The following is a 25,909-nucleotide window of genomic DNA, read 5'->3' on the forward strand; positions in this document are numbered from 1 at the left end:
GAGCTGGGATCTTGGCTGACCTTTTTTGCCTTCCGTGATGTCACAACTTTAACAGCAGAGTCAATCTCAACAGGGGTAATGGGAGAGTGAATGTTGTCTCTGGCATATTGCGATAAAGTAAGTAGCTATCCAAAGGATTCAGTGATTTGGACTGGAAATGGGACCATAACATGTTTGTATAAGGACATATAAAACCCTAACAAATGTTTTAAAATATTCTCTCCAGTTGCAACTTGTACTCTGCTTGCATAGGGCCCCCTGCTGTTGTGCTGGATTCCAGTTTTCTCATTACCGACTCGCCTTCTCCAGCAGGGTCTTCCATTGCTGTGGAGTGTGGCACTGATGTTTCCCTTTTTTTGGGGCATTCTTCCTTCGTATTTGGAGCTTTTCTGAAAAGAGACGAAATAACTTGTCTAGCATTTTGGTTCACAGGCGTGCTGCCCACATACACATTGGCACATGGGGAGGGGACAGGAATTGGGGCCCTCCCAACTGACACCTTCTCCCTGAGAGCTAGGACTGGCTTTGGATTCCTCTGTGGTAGGCACCCCACGCCAAGCTGAGAGGGGTTCCCACCGAGTCTTGACAAGGTCAGGACACTGACTTTGTTACACTTGTAAACTCATATTAAAGTGCCTATTTTCCAGCTTTCATCAGCCAGGAATGGCCAAGTATTTGAAAGCCCTGAATGCCGCCTGAATCCAGTGTTCTATATATTCATTCTAGTTTTTTTATTTTGTATTTTTACATGGTTGGGAGAAAAAACTCAACCTTTAACAGGCATTCAAATCAGACAAAAAACAATTATATTCAAAATACCATAATTTAATTCTAACTAAGTTCATAAAAATTCATCACAAATTAATCAAAGCCATCAAAACACTATATAAAACATAATATATAAACCGTACAATAAAATAGATTACATCAGATTAAGAACATCACTGCAAAACGTCCAAATTCAGGAATTTCTAATAGCTAAAACCGTTGAAGTCATTTGAACCGATAGGCTGGTCTCCCACACCAAGTCCTCATCACTGAGCGCAAAAATTCCTGAGACATTTTTCAAATAGTTCCACCTAATACCTTGAAGAGACGGACAATAAATGACCAGATGTTTAAGGGTTTCACATTCTGATGCCACCCCTACTAACGACATTCAGTCTCGGCCACGCTCAAAAAACAAAAATCTTGCCAAGATTTCTTTAGCCTTAAGCAGGTTCCAGCGAAAACACAGGAATACATGTCTTACTTGCTTTGCAGGATATAAGGCCAGAAAAGGAGCAAGTGTTCTCAATTTCTTATGTTCATTCTGAAAATGGTTAAACGAGGGATATGCATGAAGTTTCTCAGTAGTTTGAATTCAATCCGACTCAAGCAATAATTTCTTAAATTCGGTAGGATTGTCCTTCAAACCTGTGAAAGAGGTACCAATCTCCACTGAAAGGGAGCTACAAAAAGAGTAAAGTTTACCCAATCACACACTAGCCCATGCCCCCATATTCTCTTTCATATCCTGATATAAGGAAGCACTCAAGGGATATAGGATTTTCCTTATAAGAGATAATAATTACAAATCCAATTTCTATCTAATTACGTCCATTGGAGCAGAATTGGTTAAGTGTAAGATCTTGCACCAAAATCAAGGCTTCAAGAGTAGGCAGATGGTCCAATAAATGCCAGAGATAAATGTCACATCCATATAAGATCTTAGGGACAATTTTACATTCTGGAAGTGAGCGTCCCCCAAAAAGGCATTAGAACTCCCCAGTGAGAGTCAATGATGGACACACTTCAGATGGGAATGAGACCAAGACCAAGTGCGGGTGAAGTCAAAAAGCAACAGTTTATCCAAACCAATATAGGGCATGCAGAGAACTCTGCAAACTCTAAGAGCGCTCTGCCAGACATCAGCAAACATTCACATTTTGTTACAAAACCACGTCACCTATGATGTGGGAGCTAAGGGATACATTAATCGATGAGATTGGGCAGTGAGGAAGGGCACATATAGATCCTTAGGGGTGAATCTCAAGGATTGGTGAGGCTTCTTGAGGGGTCATGGTGATGCTTATAGGTCAGCTGGACTCATCGGGGTATAGCTCCGGTAAGATGATGGTTGATTGATGCCTCTTGTCTATTCTAACATTTGCCCTTGCGGCCACATATACTCATTCAGTGTTAATTGTGATTCATGATGCCCTGTAAATCCTACAAATCATTATTCTAACATCACAAGGAAAATGACACATAACTCTAAGTGCAAGTATTTCATCATCACAGGATATAGTATAGACTAGGTGGGCTGCTGCATGGGTTCAGGTGGCTTATCGGGGGGCACATTCCAGGGATACATCTATCACTTTCTCTTTGTTAGATCTAGAAGAGGGACGTCTTTATAGTATGTTAGTATAAGAGTAAATATATGGCCACCATGGTGAGTCAGGGTCAGGGTGAACTGGACTGCTTTTCAGTCAGAGGGCACATGATATACATCAGAGAGGCAGTGGGATGAGAGGGGCCTGGGGGACCATGGGGGGGTGAATACCTAGTGCTGACTCTGGGAGAGGGGGTGAGGGGTTACCATCATAGCATCACATCGCCGGTAGAACCGAGGCTTTACATCTCAGCCTGGCTAGAGGGGAAAAGGGTGGGGTCTGGCATGTCGCGCTGCCGGAGAGGGGAGAAGAGGCCCTGTATCTTGCTAGGCGTATCATGTTTAGTTGTACAGGGGACACGCACATGGAGCATATGAATGAGGAAGGATTAGGTTAGTGCGTGTGTAGACACAATAACAGGGTGTGCGTTAAGCTTCTTATAACATGGGTTTTCATGACTCAATTTGCAGGAATTATACAATTGATATAAAAAGGAAAAATGCTCTATTCACTTTGCCACACACCATGAAAAAACCAGACATATGGTGATACTGATTGGTCATGCTTGGAATCATACATATATAGAAATCATTGAATACATATTGGTATCAAACATTGCTTCATGTAGTCTGTAACAACCAATTGTCCTTGCTCAGTGATGAGGGGCTTAAACATGCAATTCATGGCTCTGCGTGCAATCTGGGATGGGTGAAGGTCACCTTATTTCAATATATACAATCAATCTTGTGGCATACAGCAACAGAAGTAAATTTAAAGTCCCTTCAGAGGGATTAGCTGGATGGGTGAAACAGGGTGGCACACAGACTTGGCATATGTGTCTGGCACTTCAAACGGGGAACAGGGTTGGGGGGGTTATCCACAACATGTATAATAAATATGGGGTCTGTGAGGGGACAGGACAAGTTTTATGGCGATGCCTTGTTTTTCTCAAACCCCAGCTTCGGCCCTGTCATCTGCAGGTCAATGATAGACTTCGGAAGGTGAAAGATACAGTGTTTGTCATGTAACTTGTTCGCGCCTAGTCTCCCGTGAGAACAGGCCTGCAGCAGGGCACGCCGAGGGGAGGAGGGCGAGGGAAGCGACTTTCTCGCTGTGCGCGATCAGCAGGGGAGAGCTACAGCCGTGCAGGCCGCTTGTGTCAGTGAGGCCTAAGTTGTTAGGTTCAAAATGGAGTCTGAGTGTGTCACAAAATGGAGTCTGGTGCCATATTACTGGATGAGGATTGCAGCCACATGTGTCTACCTGCAGCCATCCCACATCCCTGGCCACAGGCGCATGGGTGGCTGCTGGACGAGTCATAGTCTGCGCGTTGGTGAGAATGAAGGGGAGGGGGGCCTGGGAGACCCTTCCGTACATTTCATAAAACTTCAAAATGAGTTTCAGAGTATAGCTTTCATATCTTAAATCCACGCTCACTGCTTGATTCTCTACGGCTAAGGTACGCATTTTAAGCCACTCTTGGTGCCTTATATGACCAGTTTTTGATAGTAACAGAAACCCAAGATAAATCAATGAATTCACCTTCCCTATATATTCATTCTAGTTTGAGAAGGCAGCAGGTATGTGACTTGCAGCGCCATTCATGTCAGAAAGATCTGGAGACTGACCAATCATTTTTACTGAATAAGCCTAATAATAGGTTTGACACCCACCCAAAGAATTGTAAGCCACAAGTTTGAATCCTTGCAGAACCGAACCTGCTGTTTATCCCTATAGGATGGATCAAATATTTATCTTGTGACTAGGTCGTAATAAGGTGTGTTCTAAAGTCCACACAGATGGTTTATATGGTAATAAATGCTACATAAACAATCATTGATATCAGAATTGACTTGTATACAGTGTTTTCTGTGTTGTTCTTTTGGTGTTTTCCATTTTTGACACAATCTGACCTAAAGTATGATCGTATGATCGCTTAAGAAGGGACAAGATCGCGGCATGCATTTGAGCAGTATGGGAACATGATAGTTTACCCATTTGGGTGTCATCGGTTGAAAGCCTGTGTAAATGGACACATGGAAGCTAGATATCAAACATATATCCACTGCTTGTGACATGATGAAAGGGCACTCCTTGTAAGATGTACATCTAAAGACATAGTATTGCTAAAGGGTAATCAACCTGCTCATTAAATATTCAAAGTTTTTGAACTCAAGCCCAGCCTGAGATTCTACGGAAGCATCTGCGTTAGCAGAGAATATGAGGGAGACTGTTGGTCAACGTTTCTAAAGGATCAGTGTTGAGTAGCTTGGCGGGGTAGGCACAAATGAAAGGGCCTTAATTATTGGCATATCGGGCCCTTCACAAACCCATGTCGAGGTGGTTGAGCCCTCAGCAGAACTCTGACTTTACTTCTAAAATAAATAATTTCTGACGCGGTTTTGGCACGAGATGAAGGCAACTCCAGTTCTACTGTGGATGTCAGGATTCACAAAGCTCGCCCTGATTCCTGGTTCCTGTCTGCATGGAGCATGGGAGCTGGAGGCCTGCCTGGAGAGGAGCATTGAGTCCTTGGAGTGTCGGGTCTGGGAAACAAGTAAGGGGGAAATATAGCTTACACCGGGGAAATCTTAGTCCAAAGAAATCAGGGCAATAAAGCAAAAAAGCTCTGTAGACAATGTGACTCACCGAACTTACAATCCCTCAGCACTTGTTGCTAGAGTGCGAAGGCACTTGGGACACAAGATTACAGCTGCTTGGGAGATTTGTAACCAGAGAGGAGAGTTTAACACAGGACTCATTTTGGGACAGACTCATTTCTGGTCAAAAAATCATGCTCACTGTGGCAATAGTAAAGGTCTTGGAAAAATGTTCCATATTAGCAAAATGCAACTATAGGTCGATTAGTGAGCATGAAAAATGAGGTTGATCTGTCCTTCTGTGTTATCCTGGTGGTCTTCACTGTTTTTATTCTTTAGTTGTATTTTAATTTGGAAAACAACTGCCATCGTAATTTTCTATTGTTGTAAAGGTTTTCTTGTTAAAACCAAAAATAAATAAATAATAAGTAAGGGGGAAAAGCCTTTTTTCAGTGTTTTCGTGTTTCCGAAGGTATTGCATGTTTATGGTGTATGTTTGAATACATGTACGCATGTGTTCATGAAAGGGTGTGTCTGTGTAAGTGCGCATATGAATGCAGGTTCAGCATGAATGGTGTGTGTATGTATGGGTATGTGAGAGTGTGTGTGTGTGAATGAGAATGCAGTATGAATGTACTGGCTGGGTGTGCGTGTGGGGTATGCAGTGTGAATGTTGTGGGTTCACCTGTTAGTGAGAGAAAAGCTTTATGAGTGATTGAATGGTGGTTGATTCGATCTAAATGTGTGTGTGAGGCTGGGGTCAGGAAGGGGGCACTGGAGCATGGCCATTTACTTTACAGTTTCATGGAACGTTTTCCTGGTCTTTTCGGGCAAAGCCAACTTAATGAGTGTAAAATGGAGGTGTTCGGATGCAGGGTATTAATATGATGTGTCAGCCAAGCAGCCTGGACATTTTCGTTCTTTCTATGGCATGGCATTTTTTACTTGTATTAAGAGCAAGGCCAATATGGTGACAACGTTTGTTGTTATATGGGCATGGATGAGGGCATGTTTTGTTTGTACAGCCAGCAAATACATCTTTCCTTATTGTGACATTGCATGTTTTACAGGCATTAAAGGCAAAGCTAACAGGGGCATGCTCTTAACTGGGTATACTGGCACACATTGACATGGCCAGAATAAACATGTTTTGTTATGATATCATTATTGTGCGTAATATTACTGGCTACACACAGAGGTAGTTCATACATATGGGTTTCAGGGGCAGGGCACAGCCCCCTTGTTTCTATGAGAGGTGAACAATTTAAGGTTTGATTAAAACTTGTACTGTACACACATCCGGGAGGATAGCTCAGGGGCAACACATTTGTCTTGGAAACAAGACAACGCAGATCAACACAGGTTTGTGGTAGTTATCATGTTACCAAAGATGAATTAATGACATGACATCTTTCACCTCTCGCAGTGCAAGGCATGCCAAATGCTGCAGCGTGATCATCATGTGCATTAGGCATGTATGTATGGAGGTCCAGGCCAACCCAGCGTGTGGCGTTGCCCGTGCTTTGTTCACAGACTCGGTGGGGGAGGAGGGCCCTCAGCGTGACTCACATAGGGAGGGAGGTTCCTGCATTTTATGTCACACCACTGGTCTCTATATGCCAGTCAAACGTTAACACTTGGATTGCTTGTTACTGATTGTGTACGTTTTCAGTTCCTTTTCCTGTAGTAGCAATGATGCAGAGCGATGTTGTTTGATAATAGGAACTGTGCAAGAGGGAGTTGTTCCCAAACTGCGGGGAGAATCGTGTACCAGATGAGCCACGTGTGCCTGTGCAGGTTTCTGAGACTAGAGATTCACAGCTGGTTTGTGGTTCTGCGCGTTTTCATAGGCACCTTTTTAAACGTGCGCACTTTGTTCGTACACTTTTTGTCGAAATGTATTTCGACCATTTATTTGAATGGGGGCAACCCACCCCCCCCCAAGAATCTCGTCTAGCACACATCCCCTCACCCACCTATCCGCCATCCCCCCATTCCCCTACCCAGACGTACACATATACATGCATATTTATATGTATTGGTCGATTTCGACCAAACGTGCACGGACATAGGGCACTCTTTTAAAAAGAAGTCTGTGTAGGACTCAATTGGATTCAGTAATCAATGAAATCAGCTGGCAGCAGCATTCTCAAACTGGACGCCTCCTAACAATCTGAAAGTCTCTCACCGGAAAAGCGTCCCCTTCCTTTATTTAATCTCGTACTTTTACCATTGTTTAAAGTTGGCAGCAGAACTTTGTGCCCAGGGTTCATTCGCTGTTCACCTCCTGTTCTGAAAAATGATGCAAAACTTTTCCAAACCTCAGCGAACTGCAATTTCAGTTAAAAAAAAATCTGACTTCACCGCCAGTGTATATTTGATTAGATAACATCGCACCCACCGTAAGTGTTAAAGATGTTTCGAGCTGTTAAACTCTAAATCAGAAGCAAGTGCTTTGTCTCCACTTAACCCCTCAGCGGATGACTCATGCATGAGAATGCGGCAGAGAGAAGAGTGTTGCTGAGGTATTCAGGCGAGAGCTCCCTTTCAGGGACAGAGGGCTTCCATCTCCCAATTCGTGTTCTTCCATCAGGATATCATGCGAATGGGAAAGTGATGAGAACAATCAAATAAGTTCTTAAATCTGTGAATAGAACGAGTGGAGTTATGCGGGTCCTGGCCATGCAGCAAGGTTTGAGATTGCCTTCCGAGTTTCATATTTTGATTTTTTAGACCACGGTGAGCACAGGGGTGCACAGGAGCGCAAGGCTATTGCCTTTGACCTCAAAGTGTTCAGTCATATAATGTACTCCTGTAATCTAATATGCAGTATGCATATGTGATATGCAATACACCACTGTTTGAATGTGGTTTGTGGCGCAGTTGTAATCTGAGGATTTTTCTGGGGGGTGCTACACCCTGCACACTTCACCCAAATGAACGGAAGACCTGATATCAGTGTTCGATCTTTTTCACATCTGCTTCCTGGATAGTAAGGGAAGCACTTGGAAGGCGGAGGAGAGGACATTAGTCCTCGATAATTAGCAAAGCCTCCAGGTTTTTTTTTGGAGACAAGATGGTTGGAGAAACCTTGTAAAGGAAGTGGCAGAGCTTTCCCAAGTAAGGGTACAAAGGTGGAAATGCGGTGACACCCCCATTTGACTTTGCAGACCAAAGTAACTGTAAAAGGAAGATCACACTTTTCCAGGGAGAAAGGGACAGAGTTTGTCTTGAAGAAACTTTGGATCAAGGCCACGCTTGCTCTACTGGGTGGGGACTAATGTTAGTCTAACATGGTACAAGAAGGGAGCAAGTGAAAGTACCAAGGAGACTGCCAGTTTCCCAACTTTTATCTTGAGTATAAAGTGACCCCTGATCTAGGTAGGAATCTGCCAGGTAATTCTGTTTGGGAGCAGTCATCTTGAAAGCTACCTCTAACCATATATTTGATATCAACATGTTTGCTAAATCCATTCCTTCCTGGCCTGGCCCAATTTGGGCTCAGCTAGGTAGGGATGCGTGGCTCCAGTCTTCAGGGAAAGAAGAGAAATAAAGAAAGACAAAGTATTGTATTTAAAATGTGTATGTGTTTAGTGTTTTATGTGGACTTATCTGTTCTCCAGAACTGTACCATCAAGCCCCTCTCAGGGGCCATATAGAATCTTGTAGAAAGTGAACAATGACCAGGCCTCCCCCTGGCTGGGACCTAGGACTAGCAGCATGGGAGAATCTTGAGGAAGAAAACTGTTACAAATAATGGTCTCTGAGAGGTAGCACAGAGGGGACCATCTGGGGGCTTCCAAGGGGGCAGAGGCCTCAGGAGGCCACCTGGGGTATGGAGATATCTGTTAACCTGAGTGGGTATGCCAGGAGCAGCCTTTCTAGAAGTGCAAGACCTGTGCTGCATGCCCAGGGCAGCCCGGGCACCTACAGGGTCTGCATAGCTGCTGGCTAGGCAGGGCGATCCTGAAGAAAATTCAACATGGGCAGTATTTGGGGGGTGGCCTGGGTGGAACCAGCAACCCTGGATACATCTTAGCCCATCCTGGAGCCAAACAGGGCAGGCTAAAGAAGAGCATATCCCTGGGCTGTGTTCGATGCGGTGGCCTAGGTGAAGGTGGCCCCAGATGATGTGATTGGAACGACCCAGGACAAGAAGGCGTGGCCTAGGTAGCAGGCAGCCCATCAGTAGGCCAAACCAGGTGGGCCAGGGAAGTGCAACACTCTGGGTTGTGTGTGTGGTGCAATCCAGGTGAAGATCCTGGCATACAGGAGTAGAAGCCCACACCTAGGAAGGGGTGCTTGCCTTCACTGCACACACACTGTCCAAGGAATGGCAGACCCACACCATTTCACAACAGAGCGGAAGTGAACCTGGGTTTTTGCAGTGGTGACATTGTGCACTGCCCCCTACCTAGGTACAGTGTGCTGTTTGTGAAGAAGAGTAGCCAGGCCCAGGAGGATGGAACAGCACCATAAATGAACAGTGCCTTCAGTGTCGTGGGCCCCGTGGTGGTGACGATAACAGAATCCAATGTGGGCACGCGGTATCGCCATGGAAAGGGGACAGCATCAGGGACAGGCTCCTCAGGTGCAGGCAATGCTCAAAGGAAAGGAAATACCAAAGTTATATGAATGGAGGCATGGGGATATAACTGGAACAGCTAACATTCTAAGTGGTAGGATTACTAAGGAGATAACAGTGAGAAAGTAATGATAGACTAAGTGGTGACCTGCTCGAGGACACCCTCACAGGTGGGTCACCCAAAAGGCCCCTCAATCATTTTGGTCGCAAGTGAATGTGGCATGGGGCACTGCTCTGTCTGCTTGTCCCGGGGGATCTTCCTCTGACCTCTTAGAGAGTGGGGCAAGTAGGTTGGTCAGGGCCCAGCACTTGGGCTGTACCAAAAGAGGACAAGGGTAAAGCGCTAGAGGCAAGAGGTTTAGCAAATTTTATGTCCTAACCATGAAAATATAGGTCCCCATTGCGACCACAAAAAGCAAGACTGGTGTCGTATATATAAGTAACATCAAGGGATGTATTTTTAACCATGTTGAATATAGGGACACAGGTAGTAGCCCATATCCTGTTTGTTTCATAAGCATGGGTTTTGTATTGCAGGTTTGCCAAATGATACCTACTTTTGCAACATGACTGTGGGCAAGGGGTTGTAACGTGGTCCAACCCTTGTCGTGTGTCGATGACCACACCAGTGGGCCAGGGCCTTAATAACACCAGGGCTAAACATGCATACACTAAAGATAAATCCTGACTTTCAAAAGGGTATGTTTGCAGGTTATGCTGATTAAGAGGCCATTTCTAATTTAGCACATCCTTTATAGTAAAAGAATGCCCGTTCAACATAATGTTTTCATGTGCAGATATTTTTCACAGCTGAATTCTTTCATGGACTCTTCTGTTGTAACACACTGGGTTTGTTGTTCGCAAGGTAGAACTTTGGGGGGGTTTGAGTAGAAAAAGGGAAGCAGATCAAGCATAGTTATGACCAAGGCCCTCACCATTTAAGGCTCAACTCAGGAAGTAAAATACAAATACCAGGCTGGTTCCTGTACACTTAAACGGGGTCTAGTAAGTCAGAGGTCCCAACAAATCAAGGAAGGTGCAGCATAACAAATCGTTTGATCATCTTTGACTGAAAAGCAATTGACTTGCCTTCTTAAACAACATATATTGGACCTTTTAAAATCGTGCAGAACCTCCCCATGAGCAGAGGGTGGAGAGAAGGGAACCTTGTTCCTCTCCATCACCTCCGCTACAGAGTTTAGAAGAGGCTAAGTTAGTGATCAGGTACAGTGTTTACTTTCTCTCTACCTTTGGCCCTTGCTGAATGGCACTGTTGCAACTGTCATTCAGTTGAGTAAGGACCAGATTGTGACAAAGGCACAAAGATTCCTTGTCACCGATGCAAATATCATCTCAGAGTAGCCATTGGGATTGCCAAATAGAATATTATTGGAGGAGTTTAAGCAATCTGACAGGGAATTTCATTTGAGTCAACACAGTAGCTGTTAGTCCAAAGTGATTGATAGTTGAGCAGGAGAGTAAAGGTGAAAACTGGGCGCAAAGAACATATGGAGAAATGTTTTCCATGTTGCTGCATAGGCTTTTAGTTATATGGCTAAAATACTCATGGTACATTAGGGCAAGACACCGCTCTACACCTCAACTGAGCTCAAACGGGTAGATTTGGTTGCCATTTGTGACAGTCATCACCAAATCTGGACAATGGAAACTTTTACATTCCTTTTTTGGCATTTAAAAAGAAATTAGTGTCACAACAAATTCAGTGGCCTGTCAACTGTGGTTTCAAGCACACCTGCCAACCTTGCTGTGACCTCATTTATTTTTATTTATTTATTTATTTCATTTGTTGATAGCGCCCAGGACCCGGAGGTATCACGGCGCTAGAGGTTACATTACAGACAGTTCATATGAAATATGTGGTATCTTGGTGGTTTCAAGTCACAGGTTGTTGTTACAGACAAAGCAGAAGCAGAGGAGCGAGGTTAGACATATTTGTTGAATAGTGTTGTTTTGATGTTTTTGCAAAAGGTCAGGTAGGAAGGATCATCTCTGATGCTGGGCAGGAGAGTGTTCCAAAGGGTAGGGGCAGTGGGGCTCTTTTTCATTGTACAGTGACCGTTATAAACCATCAACGATTTGTAGTGGAAACAATGCAAAAAAGTTCCAGATAGTATGAGCCCTGTGCCCCTGCTTTAGTCAGACCTGCATAAGGTTCAAGAGGGTGGGCCTTTACCAGCCCGGTACAACCCCGAATGCGCAGGTGATCCTTACATGAATATACATTTGGATACATACAATTTCTAATTTGTGAAGTTCTGATACAATTAATAATCACAACCAGCTTTTGGCCGATTTTCCAAAATGGAGTATATGTAAATGTTGGGTGACGTTATCAGCATTGTCTAAGGGGATCTGAGAAAACTGATGATTTGGTGGATGGCTCAAGAGCTAAGTGCTTGCCACTGACTTGGTGTGTTTCTGCAATTTGCAAGTTCATATCCCGGTATGGAGGACTCATCTCTTGGTCACTATGAGGTTAATAAACCAAGTTATCTTACTTTAGACAATATAAACACTTATTATCGCATCACATAGAAGCAGGAGAAATCTACATGAAGTACTGTATACTAGCCTGCGTATTATTAGTTGTGTGGTCATCAACCTTGTGGACAGTCCCTGCTTCAATTCACATGTAAAAAGCTCTGCATAATCTTCTATTTAGCCCTATACTGCTTCCTTGAAATAAATGCACTGTTCTGTTCAAGTTGCCAACTTCCTGTCTTTCAAATTTTGAGAGACCTCCATTCTTAACTAAGTATTTATGTATTTATGTATTTATTTATACTGTGGGAACAATGTTGTTCTGATGACAAAAGAATGTACGAGGATGACGGGAAGCAGGGAGATTCTTACAATGGTGTGAGTTTGATTGACATTATGATCAGGTTGTGGTGGGGGAGTACATAGGAACAGTCACCAGGGAAAATACATTGGTGGACATACATATATTAAGGACATCCAACATTAGACATTTTTAAGTACAGGTAGGTGTGACCATGATGGATGAAGTGCTAGAGTAGAGTCAGTGGAAAATGAGGGACAGGGTAGAGGTTAGGGAAACATGTTAGCTGGAAGGCAGATGAGGGAGGTAGGTTAAGAGGGTAACTCGGAGGTGAGGAGGTAGGCTTTTAGTTTGGTTTTGAACAAATCATTGTGGACCGTTTCTTGTACGTCTGGGGAAGAGAATTCCAAGCAAGTGGAGCAAGAAGAGCGAGCGAGCGGAGGTGAGAGGAAGCACAGGCAGTGCGAGGTGCCACAAGGGTAGTCAAAAAGGCAGAGCAGAGATTACAAGAGACCTTGTAGAGTTGGATAGATGAGGATAGATACAGTGGGGCCTTTTCATGGATAGATTTGTGAACCAGGAGCAAACATTGAAATGTGGCCTTGTGATAGTAGGAGGAAGTAGTTGTAAATTGAGGGAGTTCAAACAGAGTCCTGGTAGCAACCTTAATGATCTTATCAAGAGGACAGAAAGCATAGTTGTGAAGACCCAAAAGGATGCTGGCAGAGTAGTCCAGTTTAGAGTCTAAAAGAGTGGTTACGAGATTATTGGCAGTGTTGAAAGGATGGAGGTGCCTGATTTTCCTAATCTTTAGAAGGTTGTGACAAGCCGCCATTGCAGTTTTGGATCTGAAAGTAGAGAAAGTGTGAGGGTCATAGATGGCAACACAGTTCTTAGCTGAAGAAGAGTAGTGGAGAGTGTTAGGTGGGAACTTGATAGGCAGGGGAAGAGATGAGAGACCGTATTTGTCAGGGATGAAGAGCACCTCTGCTTTGGTAGAGTTTAACATCCGCGAGTGCAAAGCCATTGAATATTTAATGGTAGAGAGGTAGTTTGAAATTTTGATAGAGATAAAAGGAGAGTTCAGGGAAAGAGAAGATGATTTGGGTGACGTATGCAAAGAGTTGGTACTAGAATCCATAGGAGGAAATTAGTGACCCAAGAGCAGAGGTGTAGAGTGTAAAGAGGAGAGGACCAAAGACAGAGTTCTATGGCACACCAACAGATAGAGGAGTGAGTTGAGAGGATTTGTTTCTCCAGGAGAGAGAGAATTGGTGAGGTGCTACGTAGAATTCCACCCAGGCAAGGGCTTGATCACGAATCCCAAGAAGAAAGAGAGTATAAAGGATACATCATAGGTTGACCTGCTTAGCAGAGGAGATGAAGTACTGATTAGAATTGACAAGAATATATTTCCCCACACTTACTTTAGTTAGTGAATCTATATCTGAATCAACAAAACAAATCGACTGAATACAAAAAGAAAAAAGACAAACCTTCACATTACCCATGCTCGAACAATTTCAAGCAAAAGTCGAATCACCTAATTTCCACTGGGTAGAGCTTCTCAAACCTTTATGTTTCAGTTAATGAGGTTCACACTAGTTGACATTTCACCTGTATAAGCAACATACTTCAAGGTTCAACATTCTAGGGAACCCTTGCACAGTACACCAGTAATACTTAGTTAGTATCAATATGAGCCAATACCCCTTCACACTCCACATTGTAAGTCCCTTAAGTGAAGTAACACAGTGGATAAGCTATGGGCTCAAGTTGCCTGCAGTTTCTTGTGCAATTAGCTGAGTAAAGGTTGGTTCAAATGTGACTTCCCTGATTGCTGCAGACCCATATCAGATCGTATCATGCCCTTCTCTGAGAGGAAGGGCAGGCCATCAACAAGCGCACCTACTATCTGGCAGTCTCTGTCCAGCATACTAGTCTATCCCATACTATCAATCCAGAACAGTGTATTCAATGGGACTTACCAAAACCCTTCCATTGGATCAGTCTACAATCACAGAGGCTTTCAAGCATGACAAAACATGACATGACATAGTGAGTTTGCTGGAATCCAACCTGGCCGCTGTGGACCTATTGATGTACTCCTTTGCTAAAAGACCCAGCTTTAAGCAGCTGCTGGAAACAACCACCCCCCCCACCCCTGGTAGGAAATACTTTGTCTGCATTATTTTTCCATATCCACACTTACACAATCAGGATGTTGTCCCAGTAAGAATAGCACAAAAGCAACATTATGGGGTAAAAGTACATGCCCCATGTACATGCAGACCAGGGAACAGAACAAACTACTCCATCTACTCGCAGACCAGTTTGGTCGATGCACATTTGGACGTACATTTTTTTTACCTCATCGTACCACAAGTGTGGCGGGTTTAGAGATTTAAAAAGTTGTAGGGCTTGCGGGGGGCCTCCCCCCACATTTCTTGTGGCAAAATGTGGTAAAAAAAGGTTTAACCAAATGGGCCTCGTGCAAACTGCTGTGAGGAAGCATCCTAGATCTGAACAGAACAATAGGGACAGGGCAATCAATGCCCATTTGGTCACCGTCCCGCTTTCCACGCTACCGAATTCCATAGGGAAGCAACATGATTGAGCCATTCCGCAACAGGCTACATGCAAGGTTTTTATGGCAAATCCATCAGGAAGCTGATGTCTGGAAGAAGGTTGAAGAGTTTACTCCCTAGTGGTTAGAAGTTGGATTTTTGCGACAGTGGAGTCTGAGGTTCTACTCTCAAACACTGCTCTCAAAAGTGCATGATCTGCACATTGCAGGAATGAAGGGGAAGATGCAACACCTGTCGACATCATCTCTGGTTTAAGGGCAAGGTGGGCATTTTTCAGCAGCATGTGTGTGGGTGAAGAGAGGGTTCCATGGAGATTTTCCCCAAGAATCTAAATGGCCACAAGAAAAATGACATCTATGCCAAAGCACATTTTCCATCAACACATGTATGTGGAAGAACATACAACAAAGGCCCCTTTCGGCTTGAAGGTGGGAAGATTTCTACTGGATTGGTTACAACCAAAAGCTCGGAACAAGGTTCTCCTATACAACTAAACATATAAAGGGAGGAATACCATAGTAGCCTGTGCTAAAAACTTTTTTTACATTGAACACTTGGTAAATATAAATTCTGGTGTCGACATGGTGACCAAAATATGAAGATAAAAGTGTGCATTTATCAAGATGTATTTAATTTCCTTATGCGGCTCAGAACATCTATTTTTTGAGACACCCATTCCACGTATTTGTCACCTCCCGCTTCAGCATACTTGCCTTCTGACAATTTATTTTTCTACCATAACATTTTAAAAACCTATTGAAATATGCAGAAGTCAATAAGTGGGGGCGATTTGACATTCACTGTGACTCCTTGCATCTCCAAGAGGGAAACACGTGTCACGTGTTCGCATTTTGAAACGTATTTGTTTATAAATCATAATAAGCGCACATTTTGATTTTTCTTATTTTTATCGGTCGTCGACACCAGAAATGACGGATGCATTTTGACTTCACTAAAGGTTGAATTTAAACAAATTGCTTAACGCTGGCTGTTCGGGTTTTTCTTTCCACCCTATGTCCTCATAATGAAAGGTTTAGTGTCCATACTGATGGCAGCTGTGCAGCTGTTTGTTGAATAATGTTTTAAAATTATAGTTCAAGTATACACATATACTAGTGCAGGTGGCACAATAACATGGACTCGTTTACCTTCCTCCTATACAGGCACTGAGACTGTAAAGGATGACTCGCAAATATGTCACTCGTAATAACAGACCTATTTTGTCCTGTCTCAATTATCATTAAAAGCTACAGAATGTGCTCGCCCACATCCACAGTTTCAAAAACACATTGGCCCTCATTACAAGTCAGGCGGTGGACCATGGTGCTATTAGCACCATGGTCCATGCCGGATTCCGCCATGGTGGATGGCGGAATTACCGCCCCATTCCAAGGTGAGTGGGGCGGTAACTCCCCATTCACCATTTGCCCTTCCCCATTCCCATTTTTGCCCCATAGGGCATAATGGGGATGGGGAAGGCGCTAATTACGGCACCGTAAATTACGGTGCCGTAATTAGCACCAAGGTCACTTAGCGCCTTGGACTTTCACGCCTGCAAAAAGCAGGCGTTAAAGTGTGAATCAGGCGTTAAGGGTTTAAGAGCGCCAACGCTCTTTACGGCGCCGTTAACCCCTTAACGCCTGACTTGTAATGAGGGCCATTATTTTGTATGGATTTTTAGGACATTTTTAGTATGCAAGATAACATGACCTCCCATAATAAGCAAATTAAATTTACAAGCAGACACTCGCTAGGCCCGCCCCAATACGATAGAATAGATTATTTATAACGCGCTTAATACCCAGAGGTTTCTAAGCACTGACCCGGGGATCGAACCTGCCTTGCTGTGTGTCGTCTTGTTTCCCAGGTGAGCATGTTGCCCTTGAGCTATCCTCCCAAAACTGATACTGCGCTTAATTCTTGCTTTTTTTTTCACAGGCTATTGGACGCCCATTTCTTCCACCATATTGGTCACTGGGATTCCAACTTTCACGATATGGTTATAAAAGCTTGGCCAAGTTGAAGGAAACCGTCCGCCGCACAAGGCAGTATGACATCCCACACGTAAGTATCTGCCACAGAGTTTGATAATAAAGTTGATTGCCCCCATATCTTTCTAATGAATGCTTCTTCATTTTGAAGATGTGCCCACCTTCTTTTGGATCGACAACATTAATGCACAGATAGAATAGCGCCCTGGCTTTGATGCCGCATGGATCTCTTGTTCATATGGAGGCGTTGTGCCCCTGCCACTGAGGCGTGGTGCTACAACTATGAGTGGTCGGTGGTCACTCTATGCTGTACTTCTTCAGGCTTAACAACCTTCACCAGAAGTGGGCGATGGTTCTCTGCAGGAAGGCCAAAGTAGTTTAAGGCTCAACTGATCTTCATAACAGCCAGATCACCAGCTCTCTGTTGGTGTTTAGTAGGCTGTAGCCTCTCACAACACATGCTTTATGAGCAGGTGTACTATACGTAGACGCGAGATTGTATACGACTATCATGAAGAGAGGAACGCATAAACCCTGAGAGAGCACAGAGCCTCAAGACTATCCGTTGCCAGTGATATGGTGGAGGATGCTGAGAATGGGCAAAGTAGATCTCTCCAGTGAAGAGCGGCACTGAGGGTGAAATATAGAAAGCTGGAGGAAGCACCATAGCTCTTAGGGAGAGGAAGGTTGCACAGAACTTATGCATCAAGTGTGAATCATAGCACACATGAAAATAATGATTCTGGCAGGATGGAAGGAGGCACGAACGTGAACGCATGTGAAGATCATAGTTCATGATTCATGATTTTAAAAGCAACTTGTAGTTCATTTTGAGCCTATGTTGTCAGTGCCCAAAGGTGAAGGTAGGTAAAGCGAAAGTGACTGTATGCCCAGTGTCCATTGTGAATGTGTCTACTTTGTCAAGACGAGGGCAGGGTAAGAATAAGGTGATGGGTATTGCAGCAGTATTCAAGATTACTGAAGGTCAGCATAGTGATCTGTGCTTTGGACCTATAATGGGTGATTTCTGGTTCTTATGAATGTTGAAATGATTGAGGCAAGCAGATCTGGGGATAAACTGGAGAGGCAGAAATGTAGAGTGTTAGAAATTCAAGTGGGAATGTAATGGTGTGGAGAATGCAAGTAGATAATATAATCTCTATCATAGATGGGTTGTCATACATAGCCTGAAAACCACCCACACTACGAAGGGTTTTTATTGATCACAAGATAATCCATTCAGACTGGTAATGGACTGATCAGGGTCGGGACACACTAGAGAGTTTCTCTCGTCGTCCCCAGGATTCCCACTTTGCTGCCCTGGTGCCCCTAACGCTCAGGTTGTCTATTAGGGATCAGAGACCCCTTACGTCTATAAACCAGCTAAGGTGAAGGCCTAAAGGTCATAGCCTTCTCCCTCTGAGGTTCTCCTAGATGTTCCCTAATTTAACATTCCCCAGGTCAGATGATGGGATGATGTTTGCTCGGTACTGTGCCTTACACGTACCTTGCTCCTTTCTCTCTATCTGCTCCCTCTTTCCTGCTCCTTTGCCTGATGCTCCTCCTTCTCTATACTCTCCCCTCTGCTCTTTTACGACTCTCGCCTTTCCTTTGCTTACTCTTCTTCTCTCTCGCCAAGTCTGCCCCTACGATGCAGATGCACCCTCCCTTCTTCTCTCCCCTCTTCTATTTCTTCTCTCCCACTCTCCTCTCTCCTTTCCCCTCCCGTCTTCTCTCACTCACACCGTTCCCTCTACATCAAGCTCCTCTTGCACACAAACCTCTAACTCTCACCCACAGCCTCACTCTCACTATCTGCCGCCAATGTATCTCATTACCTAAACCTTACCTGTAACAGTCTCCACCACCCCACCATTCGCCCGCTATCTCACCTGACCTTAAGGCCCAATTTATGTCGATATTTTCACACTGGGATGGGTTTTCACACTAAAAGTCGTTGTAAGCCCATTTAGATCCCACACCCTTTCCTCGTGCGCTATTACCCTCATTTTGGGGTCTGGATAGTTTGGTGTTCACTTGGCTCTGGATTATCCATACACTGCTTATTTGTGTTTATTACTCGGCATAGTGTGCAACTCCTTAAACGTGGGTGTTTCGGGACTTTAGTCGGACCGCTGGTTTCTTCCTTCAGCCTTTTGCAGTCTATGGTGGTGGTTAGGCTTACTGGTAATGATAGTTCTGAATTGAGACAAGAAGAATACGTGCCAGCATCTAAACAGAAAGGTAGTGAGCGTTTGGCAGTGACACCACATTCATTCAACATATCACATGCAGGAGAGGTGAGGGGGTAGAAACAGAGGCCCTTCCAACTCTCTCACCCACCCCCTGGAGAAGGACTGGCCTTTGTAAAGCCCTGGGCAGTCCTCCTGCCCCATGGCCAGAATGGGTGCCTTTCCCCCAAACACCATCTTGACAGCATCAGGTGTCTGGCCCTTTCGCATTTGAGAATCATGTTTTTAAGTGCTAATCAGTGCCTAATGGTTTGTAGGCAGAGCGATTTGAGCTTGAATGTGGTGTGTTAGGAATGTAATTAGAAGATTTGGTGGTCGTCTGAAAATATATAGTATAAATCTACAAAAGACGACATGCCTCCAAGTGAAGTGGTGTAGAAGCTGCCCAAGGACTAATCCACGTGGGACTCCAGAGATGTTGATATCGGATATATTGTGGAGTTTCTAGACACTAAACCATTTGCATATTTTCAGAATGAGGCATATTTACAAGATATGTGTTTCTTATGTGTATATGGTGCACAATGTCAAAGGTAACAGATATCTAGTAGGGTTAGGCTAGTGGAAACGTGGATGTGATTATCTTGTGTGAAGGTTTACAACATGTGGTCAGCTGCTTGCTCTGGAATGCATTTTGCTCAGATTTAATTGAAGGGAGTGAATTCCCAACCAGTGGTTAGGTAGTCATGATGCGGTTGAAGACGATTTTCTCGAGCTTTACAGTACTGTGAAAGAAGGGACACTGACAAGTGTAATAGGGGTTGTTTTGGTATGGTGAGGGTTTCTTAGTGTTGGGGATGACTGTGCAACTCTTGTATCAGGAACTGGTGGCACCAGTCTGTCAGAAGAGGTTAACAGGCTGCTCCAGGAAGTGTGATGCATGTTAGGGCTTTGACCATCTGTAGGACAAAGGGTTGTGGGCGAAACTCAATGTGTTGGCTAAGAGGACACACTGGCTAATTCATCACGAGGCTGAGGAAATGTTGACAGGGAGTCATGTGCAGGGGCAGTAAGGTGAGGGGTAGTGAGGATGTCAACAAGCCCCTGATTCTGGTAATTTTAAATCAGATGTAAATATTAATATTTGTGAGTGTTTGAAGAGTGGTGATATGATTCTGAAGAAGTGTACTTATTTGTTAAAGTTGTAGGACAGGCATATGATATGATATGATATGGCATTTGTAACGCGCCTATAAACAACTGTTTCAAGGCGCAACGAGGCAGGGGGGAACAAGGGGAGACAGATAACGATCTTACTAGGCCAGGTGTCATTCAGATCACGCAAGTGCAAGGGTAGAGGGGAAAGGAAAAGTGCAAGGGGGAAAGGGAGAGGGGAAAGTGCAGTACACGGTTAATAGCATACAGGAAAACAAGGGCCAGCTAGTGGCAAGTGCGAGGTAAGTGCAGACAAGTTCTAGGGAAGGGGGGCTGTAGGGATACAGACACAGTCCCATATTGCAGGAGGTGCCATGGAGGCAGTGCAGGGGAGAGTGGCAGATTCAGTGCAGTTTCAGTAACTTTAGCAGGGCAGAGGGGGAGAGAAAGCGGAGGCGAAGAGGAAGGTTTTGAGGTGCTTCCGTAACCGGAGATGGATCTCCTCAAGTTTCAGGGAGGCAGGAAGGCTGTTCCAGAGGGAGGCCCCTGCAGCGGAGAGAGATCTGCCACCAACTCATTGTTTGGAAAAGCGGCTGACCCTGAGGGAGTTGGAGGCGGATGAGCGAAGGGCTCGAGAAGGAAGATATTTAGGAAGAGAGAGTTGACTGTATGTTGGCCCAAGGCCCCAGAAGGCCTTGTGGACAATGCAGAGGGTTTTGAACTTGATCCTCGCAGTCACTGGGAGCCAGTGTAGAGATTTCAGTCCTGGAGAGATACGGTCCCTGGGCTTGAGGCCAAGAACAAGTCTCGCAGTCTTGTTCTGGATGAGTTGCAAAGGGCAGAGAGTAGAGTCAGGCAGATTTAGATTGAGGCTGTTACAGTAGTCCAGCTTCGAGAGAACCAGAGCTCTAGAGACAGAGAGCTTCTGGGGGAAGGAGACGAAAGGAAGGATACCTCTGAGGAGGTGTAGCTGGTAGTGTGACTTCTTGGAGACGTCGGATATGTGAGGAGAGAAGGAGAGTGTGGAGTCGAAGATGACCCCAAGGTTTTTTGCCCTGCAGGTAGGAGCAGGAAGAGGGCCAAGAGAGGTCGGCCAAAGGGCTGCAGGGAAGGAGGGAGTGGGTGTGCCGATGAGTAGAATCTCGGTCTTACTGGCATTAAGGCAGAGGTCATTGGCGACACACCAGTCCTGGATAGCAGAAAGACAGTCAGAGATGAGGGAAGGAGAAGAGGAGGCCGAGGGTAGCCTGAAAATGAGCTGGGTATCGTCCGCATAGCACTGAAAGTTGGGGCAGAGAGTGGTGATGTGGTGGGCGAGAAGTGCCAGATATTGGTTGAAAAGCCAGGGGGAGAGGTTAGATCCCTGGGGGACACCACAGGTAGAGAAAACGATGTCAGAGAGGAAAGACCCCAGTTGGACCTGGGAGGGTCGATTGGAGAGAAAAGAGGTCAGCCACGCCAGAGCCTGACCAGTGATACCCAGGTTATCACGGAGACGGTTGAGCAGGATGGTATGGTATGACACTGACTTAGGGGGGAATATAAGGTCCAGCCGGTTGCTGTGCAAAGCATGATTATGGATATGGATAGAATACTGGTCTGGGAGCAATGAATACATAAGAAGTTGTAAAGTGTGGGATTTATTGGGCAATTTAAAGTCACTTTGGACCAGAGTGACTCTGATGTTTGCTGGTATGGAAACATGAAGGTAGTCAAGCTCCTGTAAGAGGGAGCTGAGAAAAAAAGGGCATCAAGCCATAATTCTCTGAAGACATGTCAGAATGATTGATGTAGAGCTTAATGGGACAGTTATACTGCCAGTGGGTGATTTGTTCATCATCACTCATATTCCGCTATCTCTTTTTCGGGTTTGGGCAGAGTGGGAGTAGGGGGAGTAGGTAGGGTGGTCAGTGTTTGCAAGAGTGGTTACATTGTGTGTTCATATCTGTGTCTCAGTAACGGGTATACATGCAAGTCATGGATTTGATGAGCTAGTCATGAAGGTGGTATTATTGCAAACAGATTGATCACTGCAAATAACTAGTGTAAGAAAGTAGGTGAACAGTGGATCTTGCATTTATGGGAAATAGACAAGCAGAGTGTTGTCAAGGTTGGAGACGTAACAAGAGTAAAATAAAATGGGCAGTGTGCGTGGTCATCTGAAGCCCAATGTGAGCCTTTGGGCAAGCAGGAGGCAGTTATACTTTATGTATATGGCTGTTAGCTTGTATGGAGCGACTTATCGCATGAAAGGGGTGGACTCCATCGCTAGAAAAATATTCAGGCATTTGGGCCCTACTGTTTCTACCTCTCATGCAACACTCCGATATTTTCTAACATTGCCTAGAGACATTGTGGTGCACCAGTCTACTCAGTGACCCATCAAGCCTGCGTGGGTCAAATATTTAACTTGTGGGAGAAGCAGGGGACGGCATATTATACTTTAGAGCTGGCTTCCTCACAATGTGTTTGTCTTTGGGAAACCAATTAATTACAACTGCTACTTCCTGCTGCTTCCTTGACTTGCTGGAGGATGCCTGCATTGAGAAGTAGGGGGCACACTATTGCTATAACCCAAGTGCTTGTCCTATAACTTTGTTGCTCTGCAATCTGGCAGGCCAACATAGGCTAAACATATGGTCCCAAATTAGGCTGGGGGAACAGTGGAGGGCCTCTGATAATGCATAGCTTGGCATTCCGTCTCCAAGCACAAAGTGGGTCGCGCAGGGTGAATCCCTTCACTAGGAGGGGACACTAGGGAACCACAATTTAAACCAGAATGCTTCCCCCAAATCATCAACATGGTTGTGGGTTGACAATTTCCTTCTATTATGTAATTGCACCCTTGGGCACAGATTGTCTGGGGTTTACCGAGATACAGGTTTTGCTCATAACGCTGCAAGTATAGATTTTCCAAACATTGTGCACACTGAACCCGAAGTTTCTGATACTATTTGTAAAACTGTTGCAACCCAACATTTAATTTTAAGCAGTACAGGGGGTGTCGCTTAGCACTGGACAGAGTGGTGGAATGTTTGCAGAGCTCTGCTCCTCATAAACATATAAGATTATCATACTACTTATGTTAATGCTTAAAATCATACCAGAATAATGTTGAAACAACTGTAGAGGGGTGTGGTGGTGACTAACTGTGTTGAGACTGGTGAGTTTGTCGCCACTTGTTCATGTCGGCAGGAAGACGCCATTCTCCTGGTGGCACATTTACCTCAGAAGATGAACGTTGTTGCACCAGTGAATACTAAATAATACGTAGTACGCCCTGCAAAAGAAAACTTGCGTGAAAGAGGTGATGTTATTTTTTACTTAAATAGTATATCTCCCCCAAGTTGTCTACAGGAGAATATACCTATATTTATCTTTCCATGGAAAATCAGCCTTTCTTCAAGTAAAGTATACATGTTTCCACAGTGCACACCTCATTGGTGTAGTGGTCTATAGCTTTAATGTTAACAGTAGTTATACGCTAACAAATACTCTACGCATCTTTTTTACCTTGCAGTTGTTGTCTACCATATCTAATTTATAGACAGCTGTTTCATGTAGAACCTTTAATTATTTACTATGGCCTCCACATAAAATGGTCAGAACAAGGGAACTGTTCCTTCACTAACCAATACTTTCAACCGGCCAAAGAGTGATTCACCTACGTGAAAGATGATGTTATGGAGCCAGCTAAGCAAACAATATTGATGGAATTACAGGCTCTGCAACCCTTCATGGAAGCCACGAATGCCAAATTGCAGCAGCTAGAAAAAAAACTGCCAGCTGTTGAAACTAGAATAGTGGAAGTAGAGAGGTGGATGGTAATTGAAGTTCTGGAAAAAACGGTTAAGACTTTGCAAAAGCAGTCTGAAAACCTGGAAAACAGGAGCAGAAAGAATAACCTACGTATTGTCCACCTTTCAGAAGGAGTGGAAAAAGATGACCCTATACTATTCCTAAATAATATGCTCCCTAAGCTTCTACACCTTCCAACAACACTAAATATTCGAAGAACGCTTCGGGTAGTGCACGTCAACTCCACTCGCAGTGCCAGTAATGCCTCGAGGACCCTCATCTTCACTCTCTTGGATTAAACGCCTGTTCTAATCGTACTGAACGGGGCGAAAAAAATTAAACAATTGATATGGGATAGTCAGGAAATGTATTCGTCCCAGAATGTTTCCAGTGCAATGACCACCAGAAGGAAGTAATTGCTCACATTTAGACTCGCCCTGAGACAATTAAATGCGAGATCTGGAATTCTGAAAAAGTGACCCTAAAAGTTCATACCACTGTATTTGAAAACCGTGCAGACTGGAGACATTTCATCCAAGCTTAAAAGATGGAAGAGATGGACTCCTCGATGCGTACACCACACTGATATAAACCGTCATGAATGTTCTGCTTCTCATATTTTAGGAACATGTTTCTCATTGGTGTTTTCTTCCCTCTTGTCTCTCTCTCTCTCTCTCTAGCTGATTGTGTATCCAAGGGATAGTACATTTGTATATTATATATGCAATTCTTACTGCAACTCTGCTTGAATTCTTAATGCAATAGTTGATTTGCTTCTATACACCACAATAATTAAGTATCATGGTTTTTATTTATATATATTGCTGGTGTAATCTCACTGATTATAACCACATGGAATCTTAAAGGGTTACATAACCCTATCAAATGGCGAAAAGTTATATCCTACCTTAATAGATCCAAACTGTCTATTGCTTGTATCCAAGAATACCACCTTTCGGAAGCTGTTGCTGCTAAGCGTAAGAGGGTAGTGGGGGGGAGTTCAAGTTTACACCACTCTTATTAACAAGGCATTTAAATGTAAAGTGATTAAATCTGACTCAGATAATATGGGTAGATGGCTCTTAGTTAAAATTCTAGTTGACTCAACAGAATATACTATCCTTAATATATATGGACCTACCTCTCCAGACCCCTCCTTCTGGATGCATCTTAAAAAACAACCTATTTAAATCCTGCATCCAGAATCCAATTGTTTGTGGAGACTGTAATGAAGTTATAGATCTGTTTCTAGATAGAAAGTCTGATGTGCGGTTTAAACATTCTCAATCACAAAAACAGTTTCAAAATGTTATATCTGAATTGGGTCTTATTGATTCCTGGCGCCTGACCCATCCCGCAGACATCGAATCCACTTTTCATTCTAAACGTCATCAATCATTCTCCAGAATCGATTATATTCTGCTTTCCAAATCCATGTTCAGTCTTTTGTTAAATGCCTGCATTGATAGTATCTCTTTATCTGTTCATGCTCCAGTTCCAATTAAACTTGAGATTGCACCACAAAATAGCCACATATCAAACATATGGAGATTTAACATGGCTTTGTTGACGGATGAGCTGTTCACTTCTTTTTAATAAAAGCAAACCATAATTTCTTCACGGAAAACAAAAGTGAATATACTTATATGGTTAATAACTGGGATTGATATAAAGCTGTGCTCAAAGGTCAAATTAACTATTATGTTGCTAAGAAAAATAAAACATTCAAACAAGAGTCAGTTCAATTCTGAAACAGCAAAACATTCTGGAGAAACAATATGCCCAGAATGCATTTCCTAGCATCCACAATAATATTATG

General features: G+C 44.0%; 1 protein-coding gene across 1 annotated transcript in view; it reads left to right on the forward strand.

The window, feature by feature from the left end:
* LOC138513998 (lysosomal alpha-glucosidase-like) overlaps positions 1-25,909 on the forward strand; it is a 1,078,298-nt gene that overhangs the window by 424,525 nt on the left and 627,864 nt on the right. Inside the window, exon 8 of the mRNA XM_069629222.1 lies at positions 16,893-17,018. Within this exon, the coding sequence (XP_069485323.1) occupies positions 16,893-17,018 (126 nt within the window). The remainder of the gene's footprint in view (positions 1-16,892; positions 17,019-25,909) is intronic.

The sequence above is a fragment of the Ambystoma mexicanum genome, chromosome 12 (assembly GCF_040938575.1).
Source record: "Ambystoma mexicanum isolate Mex_15411 chromosome 12, UKY_AmexF1_1, whole genome shotgun sequence".
NCBI lineage: Eukaryota > Metazoa > Chordata > Amphibia > Caudata > Ambystomatidae > Ambystoma > Ambystoma mexicanum.